Below are 21915 nucleotides of genomic sequence, written 5' to 3' on the forward strand. Positions count from 1 at the left end.
GAATGTTTTACCAGGAATAATTCACTAAAACCAAAAAACATGCTGTCTCGAAGAGGCAGATGAGACGAAAATCCATTAATATTCTAAGTTATGGATCCAGGAACCTACCGTACTTATTGTCTTCTCCGCCTTGTTGGTTTTAAAAAGACTTTCACTAAAATCGATTTGAAATCTACCAGATAAACCCGCTGAGCTTATAATTCTTTAATTTTGAACTGTGATGTCCCTCCCGTTCTGTTACATTGTTGCCAGGAAATACAGGTAATATTCTTCGTTGGCTTTGCAGAACATGGGGGAAAAGAGAGAATATTTAAGTGAGTTCCCACGACGCAGATGTGCACTCACTTGAAAGAGGGGAGTGTTACCGACATAAAAGATGTTACGTGGCAGTGTCATTTGTTTACAAAGTTGCAATAGCAAATGCTGCAATAGCGTTATTGCAAAATTCTCTCTGTTAAGATTGTGATTTGAAAACAATTGTGTATTTGTAGTTTAACGCCACACTGAATATATTCCAGCTATATTGCGATCTGAAAATAATCGCGTCTGGACCAGACAATCCAGTGATCAACAGCATGAGCATCAATCTGCGTAACTGGGATACGATGACATGTGGAAACCAAGTCAGCGAACCAGACCACCCGATCCCGTTAGTCGCCTTTTGCAACAAGCATAGGTTTCTAACACAGATCTTCGTGAGGGAGACAAGCATGGGTTCTGAACATCAATTCTAACCCGGATCTTCACGGGTGGAGACAAGCATGGGTTGCTGCAGATTAATTCTAACCCGGATCTTCACGGATGGAGACAAGCATGGGTTGCTGCAGATTAATTCTAACCCGGATCTTCACGGGTGGAGACAAGCATGGGTTCCTGCAGATTAATTCTAACCCGGATCTTCACGGATGGAGACAAGCATGTGTTGCTGAAGATCAATTCTAACCCGGATCTTCACGAGGGAGACAAGCATGGGTTGGGAATGATCAATTCTAAACCCGGATCTTCACGAGGGAGACAAGCATGGGCTCTGAAGATCAATTCTAACCCGGATCTTCACGGGTGGAGACAAGCATAGGTTGCTGCAGATTAATTCTTACCCGGATCTTCACGGGTGGAGACAAGCATGGGTTGCTGAAGATTAATTCTAACCCGGATCTTCACGGATGGAGACAAGCATGGGTTGCTGCAGATTAATTCTAACCCCGGATCTTCACGGATGGAGACAAGCATGTGTTGCTGAAGATCAATTCTAACCCGGATCTTCACGGATGGAGACAAATATGGGTTGCTGAAGATTAATTCTAACCCGGATCTTCAAGGGTAAAGACAAGCATGGGTTGCTGCAGATTAATTCTAACCCGGATCTTCACGGATGGAGACAAGCATGTGTTGCTGAAGATCTATTCTAACCCGGATCTTCACGGGTAGAGACAAGCATGTGTTGCTGAAGATCAATTCTAACCCGGATCTTCACGGGTAGAGACAAGCATGGGATAGGAATGATCCATTCTAACCCGGATCTTCACGGGTAGAGACAAGCATGGGATAGGAATGATCAATCCTAACCCGGATCTTCACGGGTGGAGACAAGCATGTGTTGCTGAAGATCAATTCTAACCCGGATCTTCACGGGTAGAGACAAGCATGGGATAGGAATGATCAATTCTAACCCGGATCTTCACAGGTGGAGACCAGCATGGGTTGCTGCAGATTAATTCTAACCCGGATCTTCACGGATGGAGACAAGCATAGGATAGGAATGATCAATTCTAACCCGGATCTTCACGAGGGAGACAAGCATGGGTTGGGAATGATCAATTCTAACCCGGATCTTCACGAGGGAGACAAGCATGGGCTCTGAAGATCAATTCTAACCCGGATCTTCACGGATGGAGACAAGCATGGGTTGCTGAAGATCAATTCTAACCCGGATCTTCACGGATGGAGACAAGCATGGGTTGCTGCAGATTAATTCTAACCCGGATCTTCACGGGTGGAGACAAGCATGGGTTCCTGCAGATTAATTCTAACCCGGATCTTCACGGATGGAGACAAGCATGTGTTGCTGAAGATCAATTCTAACCCGGATCTTCACGAGGGAGACAAGCATGGGTTGGGAATGATCAATTCTAAACCGGATCTTCACGAGGGAGACAAGCATGGGCTCTGAAGATCAATTCTAACCCGGATCTTCACGGGTGGAGACAAGCATAGGTTGCTGCAGATTAATTCTTACCCGGATCTTCACGGGTGGAGACAAGCATGGGTTGCTGAAGATTAATTCTAACCCGGATCTTCACGGATGGAGACAAGCATGGGTTGCTGCAGATTAATTCTAACCCCGGATCTTCACGGATGGAGACAAGCATGTGTTGCTGAAGATCAATTCTAACCCGGATCTTCACGGATGGAGACAAATATGGGTTGCTGAAGATCTATTCTAACCCGGATCTTCACGGGTAGAGACAAGCATGGGTTGCTGCAGATTAATTCTAACCCGGATCTTCACGGATGGAGACAAGCATGTGTTGCTGAAGATCAATTCTAACCCGGATCTTCACGGGTGGAGACAAGCATGGGATAGGAATGATCCATTCTAACCCGGATCTTCACGGGTAGAGACAAGCATGGGATAGGAATGATCAATCCTAACCCGGATCTTCACGGGTGGAGACAAGCATGTGTTGCTGAAGATCAATTCTAACCCGGATCTTCACGGGTAGAGACAAGCATGGGATAGGAATGATCAATTCTAACCCGGATCTTCACAGGTGGAGACCAGCATGGGTTGCTGCAGATTAATTCTAACCCGGATCTTCACGGATGGAGACAAGCATAGGATAGGAATGATCAATTCTAACCCGGATCTTCACGAGGGAGACAAGCATGGGTTGGGAATGATCAATTCTAACCCGGATCTTCACGAGGGAGACAAGCATGGGTTGGGAATGATCAATTCTAAACCGGATCTTCACGGATGGAGACAAGCATGGGATAGGAATGATCAATTCTAAACCGGATCTTCACGGGTGGATACAAGCATGGGTTGCTGAAGATCAATTCTAACCCGGATCTTCACGAGGGAGACAAGCATGGGTTGAGAATGATCAATTCTAACCCGGATCTTCACGAGGGAGACAAGCATGGGCTCTGAAGATTAATTCTAACCCGGATCTTCACGGATTGAGACAAGCACGGGTTGCTGAAGATCAATTCTAACCCGGATCTTCACGAGGGAGACAAGCATGGGTTGGGAATGATCAATTCTAACCCGGATCTTCACGAGGGAGACAAGCATGGGCTCTGAAGATCAATTCTAACCCGGATCTTCACGGATGGAGACAATCACGGGTTGCTGAAGATCAATTCTAACCCGGATCGCCACGCGTTTATATATATGAGAGAAGTCATTGTCATTTGTTTTCCACAGCTCAAAGAAGCCAAAGTCGATTCAAGGAGAACCAGAGTTATGTGTGAGGCCATTGTTATATTTCCACTCTATTGGTAACATCCGCCATCTTGTAACCACAGATGCTGCTAAAGTTCTCACTCAGTCACTTGTTCTCTCCAGGATTGACTATTGCAATAGCCTACTGTTTGGAATCTCCAATGATCTTCTCTTCAGACTTCAAAAACTTCAGAATGCTGCCGCCAGAGTTGTCACTAAAACATCCAAATGGACTCACATAACCCCAATCGTCCAGAGTCTGCATTGGCTGCCGGTTGAAGCAAGAATTCATTTCAAGATCTGCACTCTTGTTTTCCGCTGCAAACACGGCCTAGCTCCTCCATACCTCTCTGAGATGTTGTCAACATATATGCCTGCCCGTTCTCTCCGCTCTCAGAATCAACATCTTCTCTCAGTTCCCCAAGTTCGTCTCAAACACTTTGGCCATAGGTCATTCAAATTTGCAGCACCAACCCTATGGAACAGTCTTCCTACTCCCATAAAAATGCTTCATCCCTAGAAGCATTCAAATCAGGACTCAAAACCTTCCTCTTCAAAAGTCTACAACCTATAACTGTAAAATACTCTCACGGTTATTTTTGGCTAATTGTCATATCTTCTTCTTGAACTCTAGTCACTCTTTTTATATGTAGCGCTTTGAGCATGCTCTGGATGGACTATGGCGCATAAGAAATATCCATTTATTATTTATTATTCCATTATTATATTTCTCTTTGTCTAAATGTACTGGTGTGTTGGAATAGATTGACGAGCCATGTTACTGTTAAGATGATACCAGTGATGACTTTCTAACAAAACGTTGCACAATACCTGGTTGCGTGTGGTCCTGTGCTCAAAGCTCAGTTAACAAATCGGTGAAGTTAAGCAGCGTCGAGCTCGGACAGTCCTGGGACCGGTGACGTGTTTGGCAGCTTAACTCCTGCTGTGAGTTTCTAGGACTTGAGTCCTGCTACACAACGAAGCAGATGTGACACATGTGGTCTCACCTTAGGCAAGTGAGTTTGTTCAAAATTGTCTCTGTTCACCCGGTGGAAACAGTCATATGACTATAACCTTCTAGCGCCTAACAGGCAGCTTGTGTTATCCGGGGTAATAACGTGCTGTGCCTTCATTGTTAGCGCTATGAGCATACCTAGTGTGGAATTTGGCGCAATATAAATGGACACATTATTCATTATTTACCTGTGAATTACACAATGCCTATAAGTTGCTGCTTTGAAGAGGAATGGACTGAGGTAGATGTAACTGTTAACACGATACCACTTCATAAATCTAAATGGTTACACAATGTCTGTAAATGTCTGCTCTGAGACATATATAGATACTTGATTCAGCGAATGATTTGTGACACTACAATTTCACAGACATAGTGTAAATAACTCTGGTTCCAGAGATCACATTATGTGAAAGTAATTATCCACTTTTCGATTGAGATTCAGTGAATCCAGAAATGATGTAAGAGTTACGCGTCCCTTGACATATCGAGCCAGAAACGTACGAAATCGATTCCATTTACGAAGGAAAACGCTATTCAACTATGGATTGACATTCGATAAACACACCAATCAATAGAAGGACCAACAATCAGGAAGAATCGGTCCGTGGACAGGGTGAGATGAGGTGAGGTGAAATTGGGTTTATCGTCGTGCTTGTGAATATTTCGCTCATATGATGACGTGCATGCGTGTGTATGTGTAGGTGCGGCTGCTTGTACTAGCCCAGACTGAAACTGGTTTTATAGTTCTAGCCCACTGAGATACCATACCGCAGTGAAGCATGAATACCCTACTCAGACACATTATACTGACTCCAAGCCGACAAGTCCTTGTTATACCCATTAATGCCGAGCGCCAGGCAGGGACCAACAAGTACCATATTTTAACGTCTTTTGGTATGACGCGGTCGGGGATCGAACCCGCGACCTTCCGCTCTCCGGGCGGACGCTCTAACCACTACACCACGGAGACGGTTGTGGACAGGATTCCTGAGGCCACACCTGATATAAAAGCAAGCTGATATAAACAAAAACGATATTAAATGTCACTCAAATATGCTGAAGTGCCAGAAACGTATGCACCTCATATTTTGGGATCGTTTCCAAACATAGAGGAGTATTATGGAAATCTGTTCATAAGCGACGAACTAGGGGTGGGTATTGCAGAGAAGTTTCATATTGCGATATATTGCGATGCGAAAGCATGTATTGCGATATGTATTGCTTGATTTATAGAGCAAATACACAGCAAAATCACTATGCTTGATTAAGCTTTAATAACAACTTTTATTCATGATTAAAAATAAAAATGTGAATAATATTTGGCACAAATGAAAAAACGAAATATCCGGAGATTTCCGAGTGTTACGAAGTTTTCCGAATGCAAGTCAAAATACCGGTTTTCGATCAGCGTATCGCAATACGTATCGTTTTCATGTATGAGCCGGTGAACCGGTTATATTGCGCAGCCCTACGACGAACCCAGCTGTTTTGCTACCACGACACCGCTGAAAATGATTCCTGCCTCTTGACTGAATTCTGTGAAAATCATGATATTGTGCACTCGTTTATAATATGTAAGTCCGCACTAGGAATCTCAAAAGCCAAAACAGTTCAATGTCAAGACTGTGAATAGGGTGACCGGGGTTGATATTATGAGTATCGATCTACACAGTACGCAGTACGATGACATGTATTAAACAGGTCAGCGAGCCTGACAGAATATTGCCAATAACTTTGACTTTACAGTTCAGCCCACGATGAGAAAACTACGACGAGTCAATGGAATTCGATAGACAGCTGACAGTCCTAGAACTGTGGAAGACAAAGCGAGACAATACAAGTAGTTGCATCTTCCCCATTTTCGTAACATGTGTCGGACGATTTGGTCATCGTCTTCAACAGCATGTGGTCGATCACCATTCAACAGAAACGCTCCATTGAGCATGTCGTTGGATGTCCTTGACCTCGTTGAAGCGACACTGGGAGAAGACCGTGCCATGTTGGCAACGTGAGTTCAAACTTTTCAAACTGATGGTCGAGTCAGCTTTTATCATCCAAAACTGTGTTTCCCTGGAGATGTGGCGTGAGATCAATAGAGAATACTACACGAGGTCTCATTACAATCGAATTATACGAAACGAGTGTCCTTCCTATGGTATCTGACTGAGCGAAAGCGGTGTCAGATAACATAGGAAGATCACGAGATCTATAAATAAAGTAAATAATCCTGGCTTTGATCCGCCATATGAGTAGATGATCACCCATTTGATCACCACTATCACCATAAAGTAGATGATCACAACTTTGATCACCATAAAGTAGATGATCACCACTTTGATCACCATAAAGTAGATGATCACAACTTTGATCACCATAAAGTAGATGATCACCACTTTGATCACCATAAAGTAGATGATCACACCATATAGTAGATGATCACCACTTCGATCTTTGATCACCATAAAGTAGATGATCACAACTTTGATCACCATAAAGTAGATGATCACCTCTTTGATCGCCATATAGTAGATGATCACCACTTTGATCACCATAAAGTAGATGATCACCTCTTTGATCACCATAAAGTAGATAATCACCACTTTGATCACCATAAAGTAGATGATCACCATAAAGTGTAGATACGTCACTTTGATCACCATAAAGAGTAGATCACTTTGATCACCATAAAGTAGATGATCCTGCCTTTGATCACCATAAAGTAGACATGATCACTTTTGATCACCATAATAATCACCATAAGATCCTGCATAAAGTAGATGATCATCACCATAAAGAGTAGATGATCATACTTTGATCACCATAAAGTAGATAATCACCCACTTAGATCACCATAAAGTAGATGATCACCTCTTTGATCACCATAAAGTATGATAATCACCACTTTGATCACCATAAAGTAGATGATCACAGCTTTGATCACCGCATAAGGTAGATGATCACCTCTTTGATCACCATAAAGTAGATAATCACCTCTTAGATCACCATAAAGTAGATGATCACCATAAAGTAGATGATCACCTTTTGATCACCATAAAGTAGATAATCACCATAAATCACCATAGAGTAGATGATCACATCTTTGATCACCATAGATAGATGATCACCACTTAGATCACCATATAAAGTAGATGATCACAACTTTGATCACCATAAAGTAGATGATCACCTCTTTGATCACCATAAAGTAGATGATCATCACCATAAAGTAGATGATCACCAACTTTGATCACCATAAAGTAGATGATCACATCACTTTAGATCACCATAAAGTAGATGATCACAACTTGGATCACCATAAAGTAGATGATCACCACTTTGATCACCATAAAGTAGATGATCACAACTTTCAGTCACTTTGATCTTTCTTTGATCATCATAAAGTAGATGATCACCTCTTTGATCACCATAAAGTAGATGATCACCACTTTGATCACCATAAAGTAGATGATCACCACTTTGATCACCATAAAGTAGATGATCACCCACTTTTGATCACCATAAAGTAGATGATCACAACTTAGATCACCATAAAGTAGATGATCACCACTTTGATCACCATAAAGTAGATGATCACCACTTTGATCACCATAAAGTAGATGATCACCACTTTGATCACCATAAAGTAGATGATCACCACTTTGATCATCATAAAGTAGATGATCACCACTTTGATCACCATAAAGTAGATGATCACCACTTTGATCACCATAAAGTAGATGATCACCACTTTGATCATCATAAAGTAGATGATCACAACTTTGATCATCATAAAGTAGATGATCACAACTTAGATCACCATAAAGTAGATGATCACCACTTTGATCATCATAAAGTAGATGATCACAACTTTGATCACCATAAAGTAGATGATCACAACTTAGATCACCATAAAGTAGATGATCACCACTTAGATCATCACATCACCATAAAGTAGATGATCACCACTTTGATCACCATAAAGTAGATGATCCACTTTGATCACTTAGATGATCACTTTGATCACCATAAAGTAGATAATCACAACTTTGATCATCATAAAGTAGATGATCACCACCTAAAGTAGATGATCACCACTTTGATCATCATAATAGATCACCACTTTGATCATCATAAAGTAGATGATCACCACTTTGATCACCATATAGTAGATGATCACCACTTTGATCACCATAAAGTAGATGATCACCACTTTGATCATCATAAAGTAGATGATCACCACTTTGATCACCATAAAGTAGATGATCACCACTTTGATCACATAAAGTAGATGATCACCACTTTGATCACATAAAGTAGATGATCGCCACTTTGATCACCATGTAGTACATGAGGACAACTTTGATCACCATAAAGTAGAGTACATGAGTGCAGTGGTGCAGCCAGCTGAACTTACGTCATCGTTTGTCACCATACAGTGCATCTAAGAACCCATAGATACAAGGGTGGAGGCTTGCAGCTACTGGAACTAATGACACGTTTGGTCACCGTACAGTGGCATCTAAAAACCCATACGTGTAGGCTGACTGACTGATTTTGGTTTTACGCCGCTTTTAGCAATATTCCAGCAATATCACGGCGGGAGACACCAGAAATGGGCTTCACACATTGTACCCATGTGGGGATTCGAACCCGGGTCTTCGGCGTGACGAGCCAACGCATTAACCACTAGGCTACCCCACCGCCCCCATACATGTAGGTACAAGGGTGGAGTCTTGCAGCTACTGGAACTAATGACACGTTTGGTCACCATACGGTGGAATCGGGCAGCCAAGGAGTCATGCAGCCACTGGTGCGCCACACCAACAGTGACAGGAAGTCAGTTCCGTCAGGACAACGCCAGCCGAGATATCGCCACAATCACCATGTGTGTCTCTTCGTGTTTCTGGAACTATCTGGACACAATTAACAGGTGACCAAATGTCAGCCAAGGTCCAACATCGGAACAGGTTCCATGTGACTGGTGGAGGCGGATCCCATGGGAACATGGCTTACATCAAAGCTAGCGAAGGTGACCTCAACAGTCCCCAAACTCCATTAGCTGGAACATATTCCACATTAGGTGAATCCTATGGGGTTACGTTTCACATGAGAACACAGCTACCAGCATACATCAAAGCTAGTGAAGATGACAGTCTCCCATCGTCCATTAACCGGAACATATTCTACATGAGGTGAACCCCTGGGGTTACGTTTTACGTGAGAACACAGCTACGAGCCAACATCAAAGCTGGTCGAGGTCTTAATAACAGTCACCCAAAGTCCAGCAGCCGGACCAGAACCCGAGTGACGAGTCAGGTTGGTTACGCCATGATATATTCCGACGGCTAACGTGTGCCACCAGAACATGGGTATCAAAGGGGTTGTGTACAAACAATGAAGATACAAAGTGTATCAAGTAGTGTAACAAAGGTTACACACACTGTTTTTCAACTTAAATGGTTCCAAAGTCACTTCAATGCTTATAAATATCTCATAAAATCTAGATGAAAACTCGTGCATGTCGTGCATGTGTTTCTCGAAAACGTATGGCTGATGAGACATCCGTTGCGCTATTATTGTCAGTTAGCTCAATAAAACTTCACGAGGTATACATTATATCCCTTTACGCAGGTTCCCCCAAAGATGTTCACATCAAAATTGGATAAGAAATGATGAAATTATCAATCGTATTTTCAAACATTGCGGATATAAGCCTGAATAAATAATCTTTAAGATGTCACAGTGTCCTGGTGTAAGTGCACACGGGTTATTTCGAACTCAGCGTTTATGTCTGAACCGATTCTGAACGTAAGTACATGAGTGAGTGAGTGAGTGAGTTTAGTTTTACGCCGCACTCAGCAATATTCCAGCTATATGGCGGCGGTCTATAAATAATTGGGTCTGGACCAGACAGTCCAATGATCAACAGCATGAGCATCGATCTGCGATGACATATGTCAACAAAGTCAACGAGCCTGACCACCCGATCCCGTTAGTCGCCTCTTACGACAAGCATGAGTTACTGAAGGTTCATTCCAACACGGACCTGCACGAGTCGTAAGTACATGAAAGTTTAAAGGATGAGGACTATTTTTATGGATATACAACTTCTTTATTCTATATAGGCGACGACATAGATTCTCATGTCGTTGTCAAACAAGTGGTGTTGCCAGAAAATGAATCAACCACTTGCTTGACAACGACATTAGAATATATGTCGAATCGTCGGCTATATAGAATAAAGAAGTTGTATGTCCATAAAAATAGTCCTCATTCTTCATCTACCCACCTTCTAGAAGGCCAATCAAAGAAGAAATACATGAACGTTTATTCGGATATTTCGTGTTTTCGAAGCTGTTGATGTACCAGTCTCTGAACTATGATTATAGTATTGTACTGTGGCTGGTATTTGAAAGGTATCAAGCTCTCGCAGTGCCTGCATGTATCTGCATTATTAATCCATCAATTATTCATGTAACATTTAAGAAGAGACGACGCTCGAATGATTGAGCACTATGGGAAACTATCATTTTTCTTCAGCGGGTGGGCTCATTGTCTGAAAATGAATCAGATGACCTTGATACAAATTTCCGTCTGTTAAAGATACATTTTGTTAATCATGGGACAATTATTGAAAATAATAGATCGCATCATGCTCAGGAGATTGGATATGTCAATGTCTGCATATGTTTGTTTAAGAACAGATTGTATGTTTGTCAGAAACATGGCATTATACAGTGCAAATGTCTTCGAAATGTAAGCTGTATGGTGGATTTCAAGCAATGTTAAATGGAAACATATCTTTCAGCAGTTCTTCCAGTATTTACAAACATGTCTTGTCTCAGTTTAGATGTAATAAGTACAAACTTTATCGATGAACAACTTCTTTATTCGGGTGGTGCGACGTTTCGATACAGGTATCTGCTTGACAACGACACAAGAATCTGTATCGAAACGTCGCATCACTTGACTAAAGAAGTTGTTCATCGATAAAGTTTGTCCTTATCTGACTCTCCAACTTCAAAAAATGCAACTGAAAGAAACTTTAGACTGGCTGTAGAAATAGGAAGGCATAATAGTATAACCTATGTTGGTTGTTCAGATCCGTGAAAGTCTGGTTTAGAATTTGTCTTCAGCAAACCATGCTTGCCGTAAGAGATCTAGACTAATGAGATCGAATAGTTGATGTGGTTGGTGCATATAATCGCAACCCACTTGCGTAGATCGATGCTCGTGATGTCAATCACTGGATTGTGTGACCCAGACAACAAACAAACGCACACACGTTATGTATTTTTATTGTTTATTGCATACGCTGCAATATCCCAGCTATATGACCGTGGTCTGTATATAATCTGGACCAGACAATCCCGTGATTGACAGCATGAGCATCACTTGTTTGAGTTACATTTTAGAAGTTGATACAATACAGAACAAATTTTATGGATAAAGAAATAAAGAAGTTGTCATCCATAAAATATGTTCTGTATCATGAGCATCGTTCTAGAACTTCTACGCATTTGTGATACTGTGACATGCATCTACCGATACTTTAGGGGCCTCTTACGACAAGCATGGATTCCTGAAGACCAAAACTCCCGATTAAGGTACCATAATTATCGCTGATAAAGAGGAGCTGAAAAAGCTGATAACAAGGAGTTGATATCTGAAGAAAAACGTCAATATCATGTTCACGATCAGGAGATCAGTCCTCATTAGTCTTATTTTCGTTTAAACCTGTAGACTGTTACCATCTGCTGTTTTCCCATACGTTCTCACCTCCAATATTTTCCACGATCTGATGTTCGATTAAAACGGGAAAAGGTCATCAACACATATTGTTTGCTGGCTTGCCGCACGGAACTCTGGGTAGGAGAGTGTAATCCGCTAGTAGGTTTTGTTTGAAGACTTTCCACAACGTGAGCATCGCGTAAGACGTGAACATAGTTCACTCACGTATTTTACTCAAAATGTCAGCAATGTCATAATATGAGAGTGAATTTTACAGTGATGGACATGTTTCATTCAATTTGGATATGTAAGGAAAAAACTGGGTGAAAACAGTATGTATACGACCCATCAATAGTTTAAACTCACTAGTGTAAATGTAGCCACTTACTTCAGTCAAATGTTCTAAACTAGATTTTGCAAAACATTCCATACTTTTTAAAGGTACGGTTTACACATGAACTGGAGTATTGTAAAACAAATTCATAACGTTGAAAAGATTATTATCACGGGTTCAATAAATGGTGAAGCTCAGTGAAAATTGTCGAATTCTTAACAAAACTCAACACCAAAACGCAGCTGTTCACATGCACGATATTTGCACATGCTTTTCAGCAATTTGATGCATGATCCTCTTGCAACCCATCTGCTTAAGGTTTGCAGTTGGTTCTCCCGAGTTGCAGAGAAATTCATCTTCGAATTATATATATATATATATATTGCATAGATAAATATAAACAGAATGCCGTTTTTTCTCCAACATGTTTCGTTCTTTACTCTTCAGGAAGTTGTGCAACGAAACGAAACAAACTTGGAGAAAAACGGCATTCTGTTTTTATTTATCTATGCAATATTTATGACTGAACACCTGTACTACTTATATACATTTATATGCGTATATATATATATATATATATATATATATATAAGTGAGTCTAAACTTTTGATGGGTAGTATAGATATATCATGCATGGTATTGATAAATGTCTATTTGAAGGTTGAGGAGCTGTGGTTGGACACATTAGCGACCATGCCCGATATATATATATATATATATATATATAAGTGAGTCTAAACTTTTGATGGGTAGTATAGATATATCATGCATGGTATTGATAAATGTCTATTTGAAGGTTGAGGAGCTGTGGTTGGACACATTAGCGACCATGCCCGATATATATATATATATATATATATATATAAGTGAGTCTAAACTTTTGATGGGTAGTATAGATATATCATGCATGGTATTGATAAATGCGTCTATTTGAAGGTTGAGGAGCTGTGGTTGGACACATTAGCGACCATGCCCGATATATATATATATATATATATATATATAAGTGAGTCTAAACTTTTGATGGGTAGTATAGATATATCATGCATGGTATTGATAAATGTCTATTTGAAGGTTGAGGAGCTGTGGTTGGACACATTAGCGACCATGCCCGATATATATATATATATATATATATATATATAAGAGTCTAAACTTTTGATGGGTAGTATAGATATATCATGCATGGTATTGATAAATGTCTATTTGAAGGTTGAGGAGCTGTGGTTGGACACATTAGCGACCATGCCCGACGACCTACGCTCCCGAGACATCAGTGAGACATCACCAGCTACTGCATCGAGGCTGACCTCCATATATTCCAGTGGAACCATCTGGAAGGGTGATACTCTTGTCTGAAGAGATTGTTAGGAAAAGGCGACCTCATGTTTTATTGCTAAACATCTTGCTAAGGGTGAGTGAATTTAGTTTTACGTCGCACCTAGCAATATTCCAGCTATATGGCGGCGATCTGTAAATAATCGAGTCTTAACCAGTCAATCTAGTGATCAACAGCATGAGCATCGATCTACGCAATTGGGATACGATGATATGTGTGAATCAAATCGAGCCTGACCAACCGATTCCGTTACGACAGGCATGGGGAGCTGAAGACCAATTCTAACCCGGATCTTCACGGGTATCATGCTAAAGAGCAAATTCCGCCTGTTGCAGTATGGCGGTGGACAGAAACGTCCATTAAAGAAAAAAGAAATACATGGACTTGGAACGTCGCCTGGACGTCCTAAGACGTGATCTTAGGAATAGACAAATCAGCACCCTAAGTTTGCAGATACTGTATCGCACCTCCTTCATGTTGGATGGTTTTGTATGTGAAATAAAGTGGACGAAATAAAGTACTTTTCTCCTGTTGTCTGTGCTCTGAACCGCATAATCCGGATGATCGCCTTATGAAAACACTGGATTAGTTTTTGTCTTTTTAATCCCCTGTTAATTGGCATTAGATCAAAGGGACAGGACGTCGACCTTTTTTCATGACACAACAGTGACATTTCACCCAAGGGTCCACGTCCTGTGCAGACACAATTTCAGCCTGTGTTTAAAATCAACCTTGCACAACATGCTCGATATTTCATGAAGCGACCACATGAATGATTGTGAAGTTTCAAATCTGTCATGTGTGGTAGTAAGAGACTACCTTTCAATATTCACAAGGGAGCTATGATAAGATCTGAAAGCAGAAGCGATGCCGATGAGTTCATGCGAAAACTGACAACTTCCGTTACAAAAGCAATGTTTTTTAATCCATTGTTTTCGGTTCCAGTCGACCAGTACACACAAGAATGTTTCAGGCAAACGCTTGCTCAACTAAGCGCAAGCTGCCATCGGGCCACGGTGATGTGAACATGGACCCAGGCGTGTGCACGAAGTCAGAATATTTATTAGCGTCATTCATTTCGTCAGTTTTTTCTATTTACTCCGACCCGTGTCGAGCGTTTTAGGTAGTCTATTTGTCACTCCTATTTACTCTTTCTATTTACTCCGACCCGTGTTTCAGCCCGTCAATTACCAACATTTCACTTAATCGGATGAGTTGAACATCTAGGGCATAAGACACGTGCGTCGCTAATAAACTGCAGTAATCTTGAAAGCGACGTAAACCCCTTTTAGCTTGTACCTAATTAATTATCTTCGTTAACACCAATAGATTCACACTGTCATCCTCACATGATTTTGAGTGTTCCAAAGGACGTATTTGTTAACGGAATGGAGAGCCGATCCCGTTATATTGAGTGCCTTATTGAGTACAGGTAACAGTTCCATACTGAAAATACACACTTGAATAACAGCAATAACTATCTGCGCGGAGACCATTAATCTCTAACTTTTACTGTTACATGGCACTGACAGACATCGAAAACTCATTAACGACTTTGCCTGGGACAATGCAACGATTTTAACAATTTACTTGCATTACTGTGAAAAACACACCATTATGTTCATTCACCAGGTAAATAAGTACATATAACTATAGTGGCTTTTTTAGATAGTGCCTGTTTCCTGGACTTGTGCAATCTCAAAGCGCTAATACATTATTTCCCCATATAACCCAAGCTGCCTGGGAGGCTGTAGAAGGTTATCCGTTATATAACGTACCCTACCGGGTACCCATTCAGTGCTGAGTGAACAGAGACAACATTGAGCAAACTCACTTGTCTAGGGTGAGACCACGTGTGTCACGTGTGATTCGTAGTGGGGCAGGACTGTAGTCCTAGAAACTCTTAGGAGTCAAGCTGCCAAACACGGTCACCCATCCAATTACTGTCAACCACCCAGCTCTATCATGAGTGGGTGAGGGAATTTAGTGTTACTGGTAGCAATATTCCAGCAATATCACGGCGGGGGACACTGAAAACGGCATCTACGCTCCAAAGCTGTATTATGACATTGTGTCAAATTTTGTTAGCATGCAAATATAAATTTGCATAATTTGAAAATAACGGTTATACGCTTACATTTATTGTGTCATATTTTATAAACTATTTAACAAATGATGCATTTTAAAAAAAATATGCTAATATGTCAATTGTGATTATTAATGTATGCAAATATAATAATCATTGAAAAAGAAAATACAGTTTCTTAATGAATTCATAGTTGTAATGTATAACTTGACACTCTTCACACTTGTTATGCAGGAATAAACCGATGCATATACCTCCGGTAGAAAATATACTGAGTCAAAAAAAAGAAACTTCACATTCTTTCTTCAGGGCACTATAAAAGAACAAGAGATGGTAAGATGGTTAAATTGTTATTATTTCATTGCTGAGATCTGTGTGATGTACTCGATACACTGACAGTGCCATAATCAGTTCTATTAGGCTACACCGCCGTTCCAAAACATGGGTATACAGAATGTCAAGTCACAAGAATAAAAGTGCGAAATTTCTCAGTTCAATATCGTGTATGGCAGCCCCGCGCTTTCACCACCACTGCCAAACACCGTCTCCTCATCGACTGCCTGATGCTTGTGAACACGTGGTTGGGGATTCTGCGCCATTGCTCTTGCAAGGCAGTGCCAAGTTCCTGCAAATTCTGAGGTTGGTTCCTAAGACCACGAAGCCTTCTCCCAAGTGCATCCCAAACGTGCTCTATTGGATTAAGGTCAGGGGACCTCGATGGCCAGTCCATGACGTTGATTCCAGCGTTTTGAAGGAAATTTCGTGTCAACATCGCGGTATGCGGCCGAGCATTATCATGCTGGAACTGTAGACCTGGGCCATGAGCCGCCATGAAAGGAATGAGTTCAGGGGTGAGCACCTGGTCGCGGTAAGCAGCAGCTGTGAGGTTTCCACGGATGACCAGAAGTCGGGAACGGTTGTTCCCACAGAAAGCACCCCACACCATGCAACTTCCGCCCCCGAATCTGTCGACTTCCTGTACACAACATTGGGCATACCGTTCACGACGTCGTCTCCAGACTCTATGCCTGCCGTCCGCGAATCTGAGGGTAAACCTGATTCATCGCTAAAGACGACTCGATTCCAGTCTCTCTGGGTCCATCGGAGGTGACGTTGGGCCCACAGCAGACGTTGACGTTGATGAAACGGCGTCAACATTGGCCCACGATATGGACGTCGAGAATGGAGATTGGCAGCCCGCAACCGATTTCGAATGGTCTGTGAGGACAGTCGACCTCTAAACATCTCAGCCCTGGTTCGTGTAGCCGGCAGAAATCTGTCACGTAGGTGACGTAAGACGATTTGACGGTCTTCTGCTCGTGACGTCACACGTGGACGACCCGACCTTGGGTGATCAGAAGTGGTGCCAGTTTGTTGTAGACGACCTCGCAAGTCATACACAGTACGACGGCTGCATCCCATTGCTCTTGCGACGTCAATAACTGATCTTCCTGCTTGCAACATGCCAACGGCACGTTCACGTTGCACATTTGACAATCGTGGCATTTCAAGTACCGTTAGAACTGTGGTTTAAAAGTGTTTTTTTCAATTCTTGAGGCCAATGCAAACACGTGCATATGAAGAAAACTCCGATGCAAAGATCACGTGATCGACTGCACGTGCAAAACCTGATTTGGCACTAACGTCATTTGCACGGCGAATGGATGGGTTTGAGTGGGTTTTGCTAACGTTTTTCTAGTGTCGAAAGATAGGGATCCCATTTCGGATACATAGATGTATCATCAGAGAAAAATTATTCATTATTTTTCAAATTACATTTTGTGAAGTTTCTTTTTTGACTCAGTATAGTTTGCTTGTCTGAACGAGGAATAGGCATGAAAATTTGTGCCAAATATCACATTACACGAGTCTTGGAATTTGCTTTCATTATTAATGGTAATTAGTAAGAAGGGTTATTTTCAGATGTTGGAATTCAGAACTAATGTTACTGGCTGAAAACAAAATATCTACTGTAAATAAAACGACAAATCAGTCTTCACGCATCGTCGGAATCGCTTCTGCTTTAAGATCTTATCTGCTTTAAGATTATTTGTGAATATTGAAATAGTTTCAATATTCACAAATAATCTCTGCAAAACCTAAGTCGAATATATCATGAGCATGTGTTTTCTAATCACTACCAGTATGCTAATGCTAGCAGGTCCCAGCGATGGGTGAGCGTTTTCCCAGGGATTTGAAGCCCTATCATAATTACAATGCGAGAAAGGGTTTTGTGGTGTCGACTACAAACAGATTTAATAAACCTCTACTTATACGTAATGCTTAATCTACAAAACCAAACTTATATGCCAATGCTTTATCTCATAAACTACACTTATACTCCAATGCTTTATTTAATACACCACACTAATACGCCAATGGTTTAACAAATATATCACACTTGTACGTCAATGCTTTGTCAACTGAACCACACGTATACGCCAATGGTTTAACAAATATATCACACTTGTACGTCAATGCTCTGTCTACTGAACCACATGTACACGCCAATGGTTTAACAAATATATCACACTTGTACGTCAATGCTTTATCTACTGAACCACACGTATACGCCAATGCTTTATCTCATAAACTACACTTCTGCTCCAAAGCTTTATTTAATGCACCACACATATATGCCAGTGGTTTAACAAATATATCGCACTTGTACGTCAATGCTTTATCTACTGAACCACACGTATACGCCAATGGTTTAACAAATATATCACACTTGTACGTCAATGCTTTGTCAACTGAACCACACGTATACGCCAATGGTTTAACAAATATATCACACTTGTACGTCAATGCTTTATTTAATACACCACACTTATACGCCAATGGTTTAACAAATATATCACACTTGTACGTCAATGCTTTATCTACTGAACCACACGTATACGCCAATGCTTTATCTCATAAACTACACTTATGCTCCAAAGCTTTATTTAATACACCACACATATACGCCAGTGGTTTAACAAATATATCGCACTTGTACGTCAATGCTTTATCTACTGAACCACACGTATACGCCAATGGTTTAACAAATATATCGCACTTGTACGTCAATGCTTTGTCAACTGAACCACACGTATACGCCAATGGTTTAACAAATATATCACACTTGTACGTCAATGCTTTATCTACTGAACCACACGTATAAGCCAATGGTTTAACAAATATATCACACTTGTACGTCAATGCTTTATCTACTGAACCACACGTATACGCCAATGCTTTATCTCATAAACTACACTTATGCTCCAATGCTTTATTTAATACACCACACATATACGCCAGTGGTTTAACAAATATATCACACTTGTACGTCAATGCTTTGTCTACTGAACCACACGTATACGCCAATGGTTTAACAAATATATCACACTTGTACGTCAATGCTTTGTCAACTGAACCACACGTATACGCCAATGGTTTAACAAATATATCACACTTGTACGTCAATGCTTTGTCTACTGAGCCACACGTATACGCCAATGGTTTAACAAATATATCACACTTGTACGTCAATGCTTTGTCTACTGAACCACACGTATACGCCAATGGTTTAACAAATATATCGCACTTGTACGTCAATGCTTTATCTACTGAACCACACGTATACGCCAATGGTTTAACAAATATATCACACTTGTACGTCAATGCTTTATCTACTGAACCACACGTATAAGCCAATGGTTTAACAAATATATCACACTTGTACGTCAATGCTTTGTCTACTGAACCACACGTATACACCAATGGTTTAACAAATATATCACACTTGTACGTCAATGCTTTATCTACTGAACCACACGTATACGCCAATGGTTTAACAAATATATCACACTTGTACGTCAATGCTTTATCTACTGAACCACACGTATACGCCAATGGTTTAACAAATATATCACACTTGTACGTCAATGCTTTATCTACTGAACCACACGTATACGCCAATGGTTTAAGGAATAAACCACTCATACCCGGATGCTGTATCAGGTAAACGTCCCTCACGAGCTAATGCTGTGTTCAGTAAACCCAATTATTAAGGTAGGACTGTTTTTCATTGCCATCAAGCATAAGATGACCGAAGTATGATTTTTCTTAAATTATTCTCAAAAAAACTACTCGCAACTAAACGTGTGTTCGCTTTGCTAGCTCCTTCATAAAGATTTCTCTTAAAGATAAGGATATAAGGATATTGTTGTATTTCCCTGAGGTTGAATATAAGGATTTAACTTTGTCACATTGACAATGACAATCACTGTCATTGTCATTTGGCTTTGTGCTCCATATAGTGAGTGAGTGAGTGAGGTTAGTTTTACGCCGCACTCAGCAATATTCCAGCTATATGGCGGCGGTCTGTAAATAATCGAGTCTGGACCAGACAATCCAGTGACCAACAGCATGAGCATCGATCTGCGCAATTGGGAACCGATGACATGTGTCAACCAAGTCAGCGAGCCTGACCACCCGATCCCGTTAGTCGCCTTTTACGACAAGCATAGTCGCCTTTTCTGACAAGAATGGGTTGCTGAAGACCTATTCTACCCCGGATCTTCACGGGTCTGCTCCATATAGAGAGAGCGTACTTGCTTTAGTTACTAAATCTTGATATATGTGAGTTAAATTCCGTGCTCTCTGTAAAATAACTATGTTTGCTGCAATTACAGCTACTGAATATAGGGATTTAACATAAAACTCAATATATAGAGAGCACTTTTGCTGTTATTACCTAGAATTGATTTACGGATTTAATTTCGTACGCTCTTTGAAAATATTATCTTTGCTGTAGTTACCTGAGACTGATAATAAAGATTTAATTTACTTCTCCAAAAGCATAATCGTTGCTTTAACAACCTGAGACTGATAATAAGGGTTAAATTTAGTTCTCCAAAATGATAATCTTTGCTGTAATTACCTGATACTGAACAAGCAGCCGACCCCATCTACTGCTGCCGGTGTCTCTTCCTGCATGCAGGTGGCAGGATCCGGTGGCAGCATCCCAGAAGTAGGAGCCACACCTGGTTGTGTAGGTACACAGAGAATCACAGACCAGGGAGGAGGGCGTCACTCTGGTAAGGAACACATCCTGGCCATGACATGTAATACACCTATATACACTGTAGAATGTCAACAGCTGAACAACCAACGTCTGCATGGTGTGGCCCTACACTATCTGACGAGCAGGGCAAATAGCGTTCAATACACGGCGCTTCTCAATATACACCTGCACATAAATATTTGAAGAGCCATGATGTTGATTGGAGCATTCATACGTATAAATGGAATCAATACGGCGTTCCGTCACGTACTACGGTAAAAACATATATCGTATATACATCGTTTTTATAATAAAGACAGTCGGTGCTTTAATTAATACTTTCACTTTGTTGGTAGTTTTGACATCGTATAGTGATCCTTATTAAACAGAACAAGAATTAGCGAAGGACAATATTCCATATATAGATTCAGGAATAAACCCAGACATATACCTCTAGTAGAAAAGTATGTTTGTTTGTTTGTTTGTTTGTTTGTTTGCTTGTTGTTTAATGCCGTACTCAACAATACTACAGCTATTGGACGGCGGTCTCTAAATAATCGTTTCTGGACAAGACAATCCAGTGATTGAGACCATGACCATCGATCTATGCTGTTGGGACACGATGACATTCAGAATGCACGCGAACGAGACTGACCCATCGCTATAGTCTGTTTGGCTCAAAGTCGAAAACTACTAAACATATTATACTCAATGAAACACTGATCTGAATCAAAACATCAGACCAACTCTGTGATTTTTTTGCAGAATTTATGTCCTACAAATAAAAAAGTGGTTTTATAAACTATCGATAAAATTTTGACACCGTTCACTATTTGTTACGAGGGAGGGGTGCAAAGAGAGGAACAGACAGGTGTACGAGAAAGGATGGAGACAGCACAGCACAGGTAA

The 21915-nt window shown here is 40.9% G+C and overlaps 1 protein-coding gene across 1 annotated transcript in view; it reads right to left on the bottom strand.

Annotated features, from left to right (window-relative positions):
- Positions 1-21140, bottom strand: part of LOC124255051 (integumentary mucin C.1-like) — a 44490-nt gene extending 23350 nt beyond the window's left edge. The window contains exon 1 of the mRNA XM_046688891.1: positions 20884-21140. Coding sequence (XP_046544847.1) covers positions 20884-21123 — 240 coding nt within the window. The 5' untranslated portion in view covers positions 21124-21140. The remainder of the gene's footprint in view (positions 1-20883) is intronic.
- Between the last annotated feature and the right edge of the window lie 775 nt (positions 21141-21915).

This window comes from Haliotis rubra, unplaced genomic scaffold (assembly GCF_003918875.1).
Source record: "Haliotis rubra isolate DU_JTF1 unplaced genomic scaffold, ASM391887v1 Scf590, whole genome shotgun sequence".
Classification (NCBI taxonomy): domain Eukaryota; kingdom Metazoa; phylum Mollusca; class Gastropoda; order Lepetellida; family Haliotidae; genus Haliotis; species Haliotis rubra.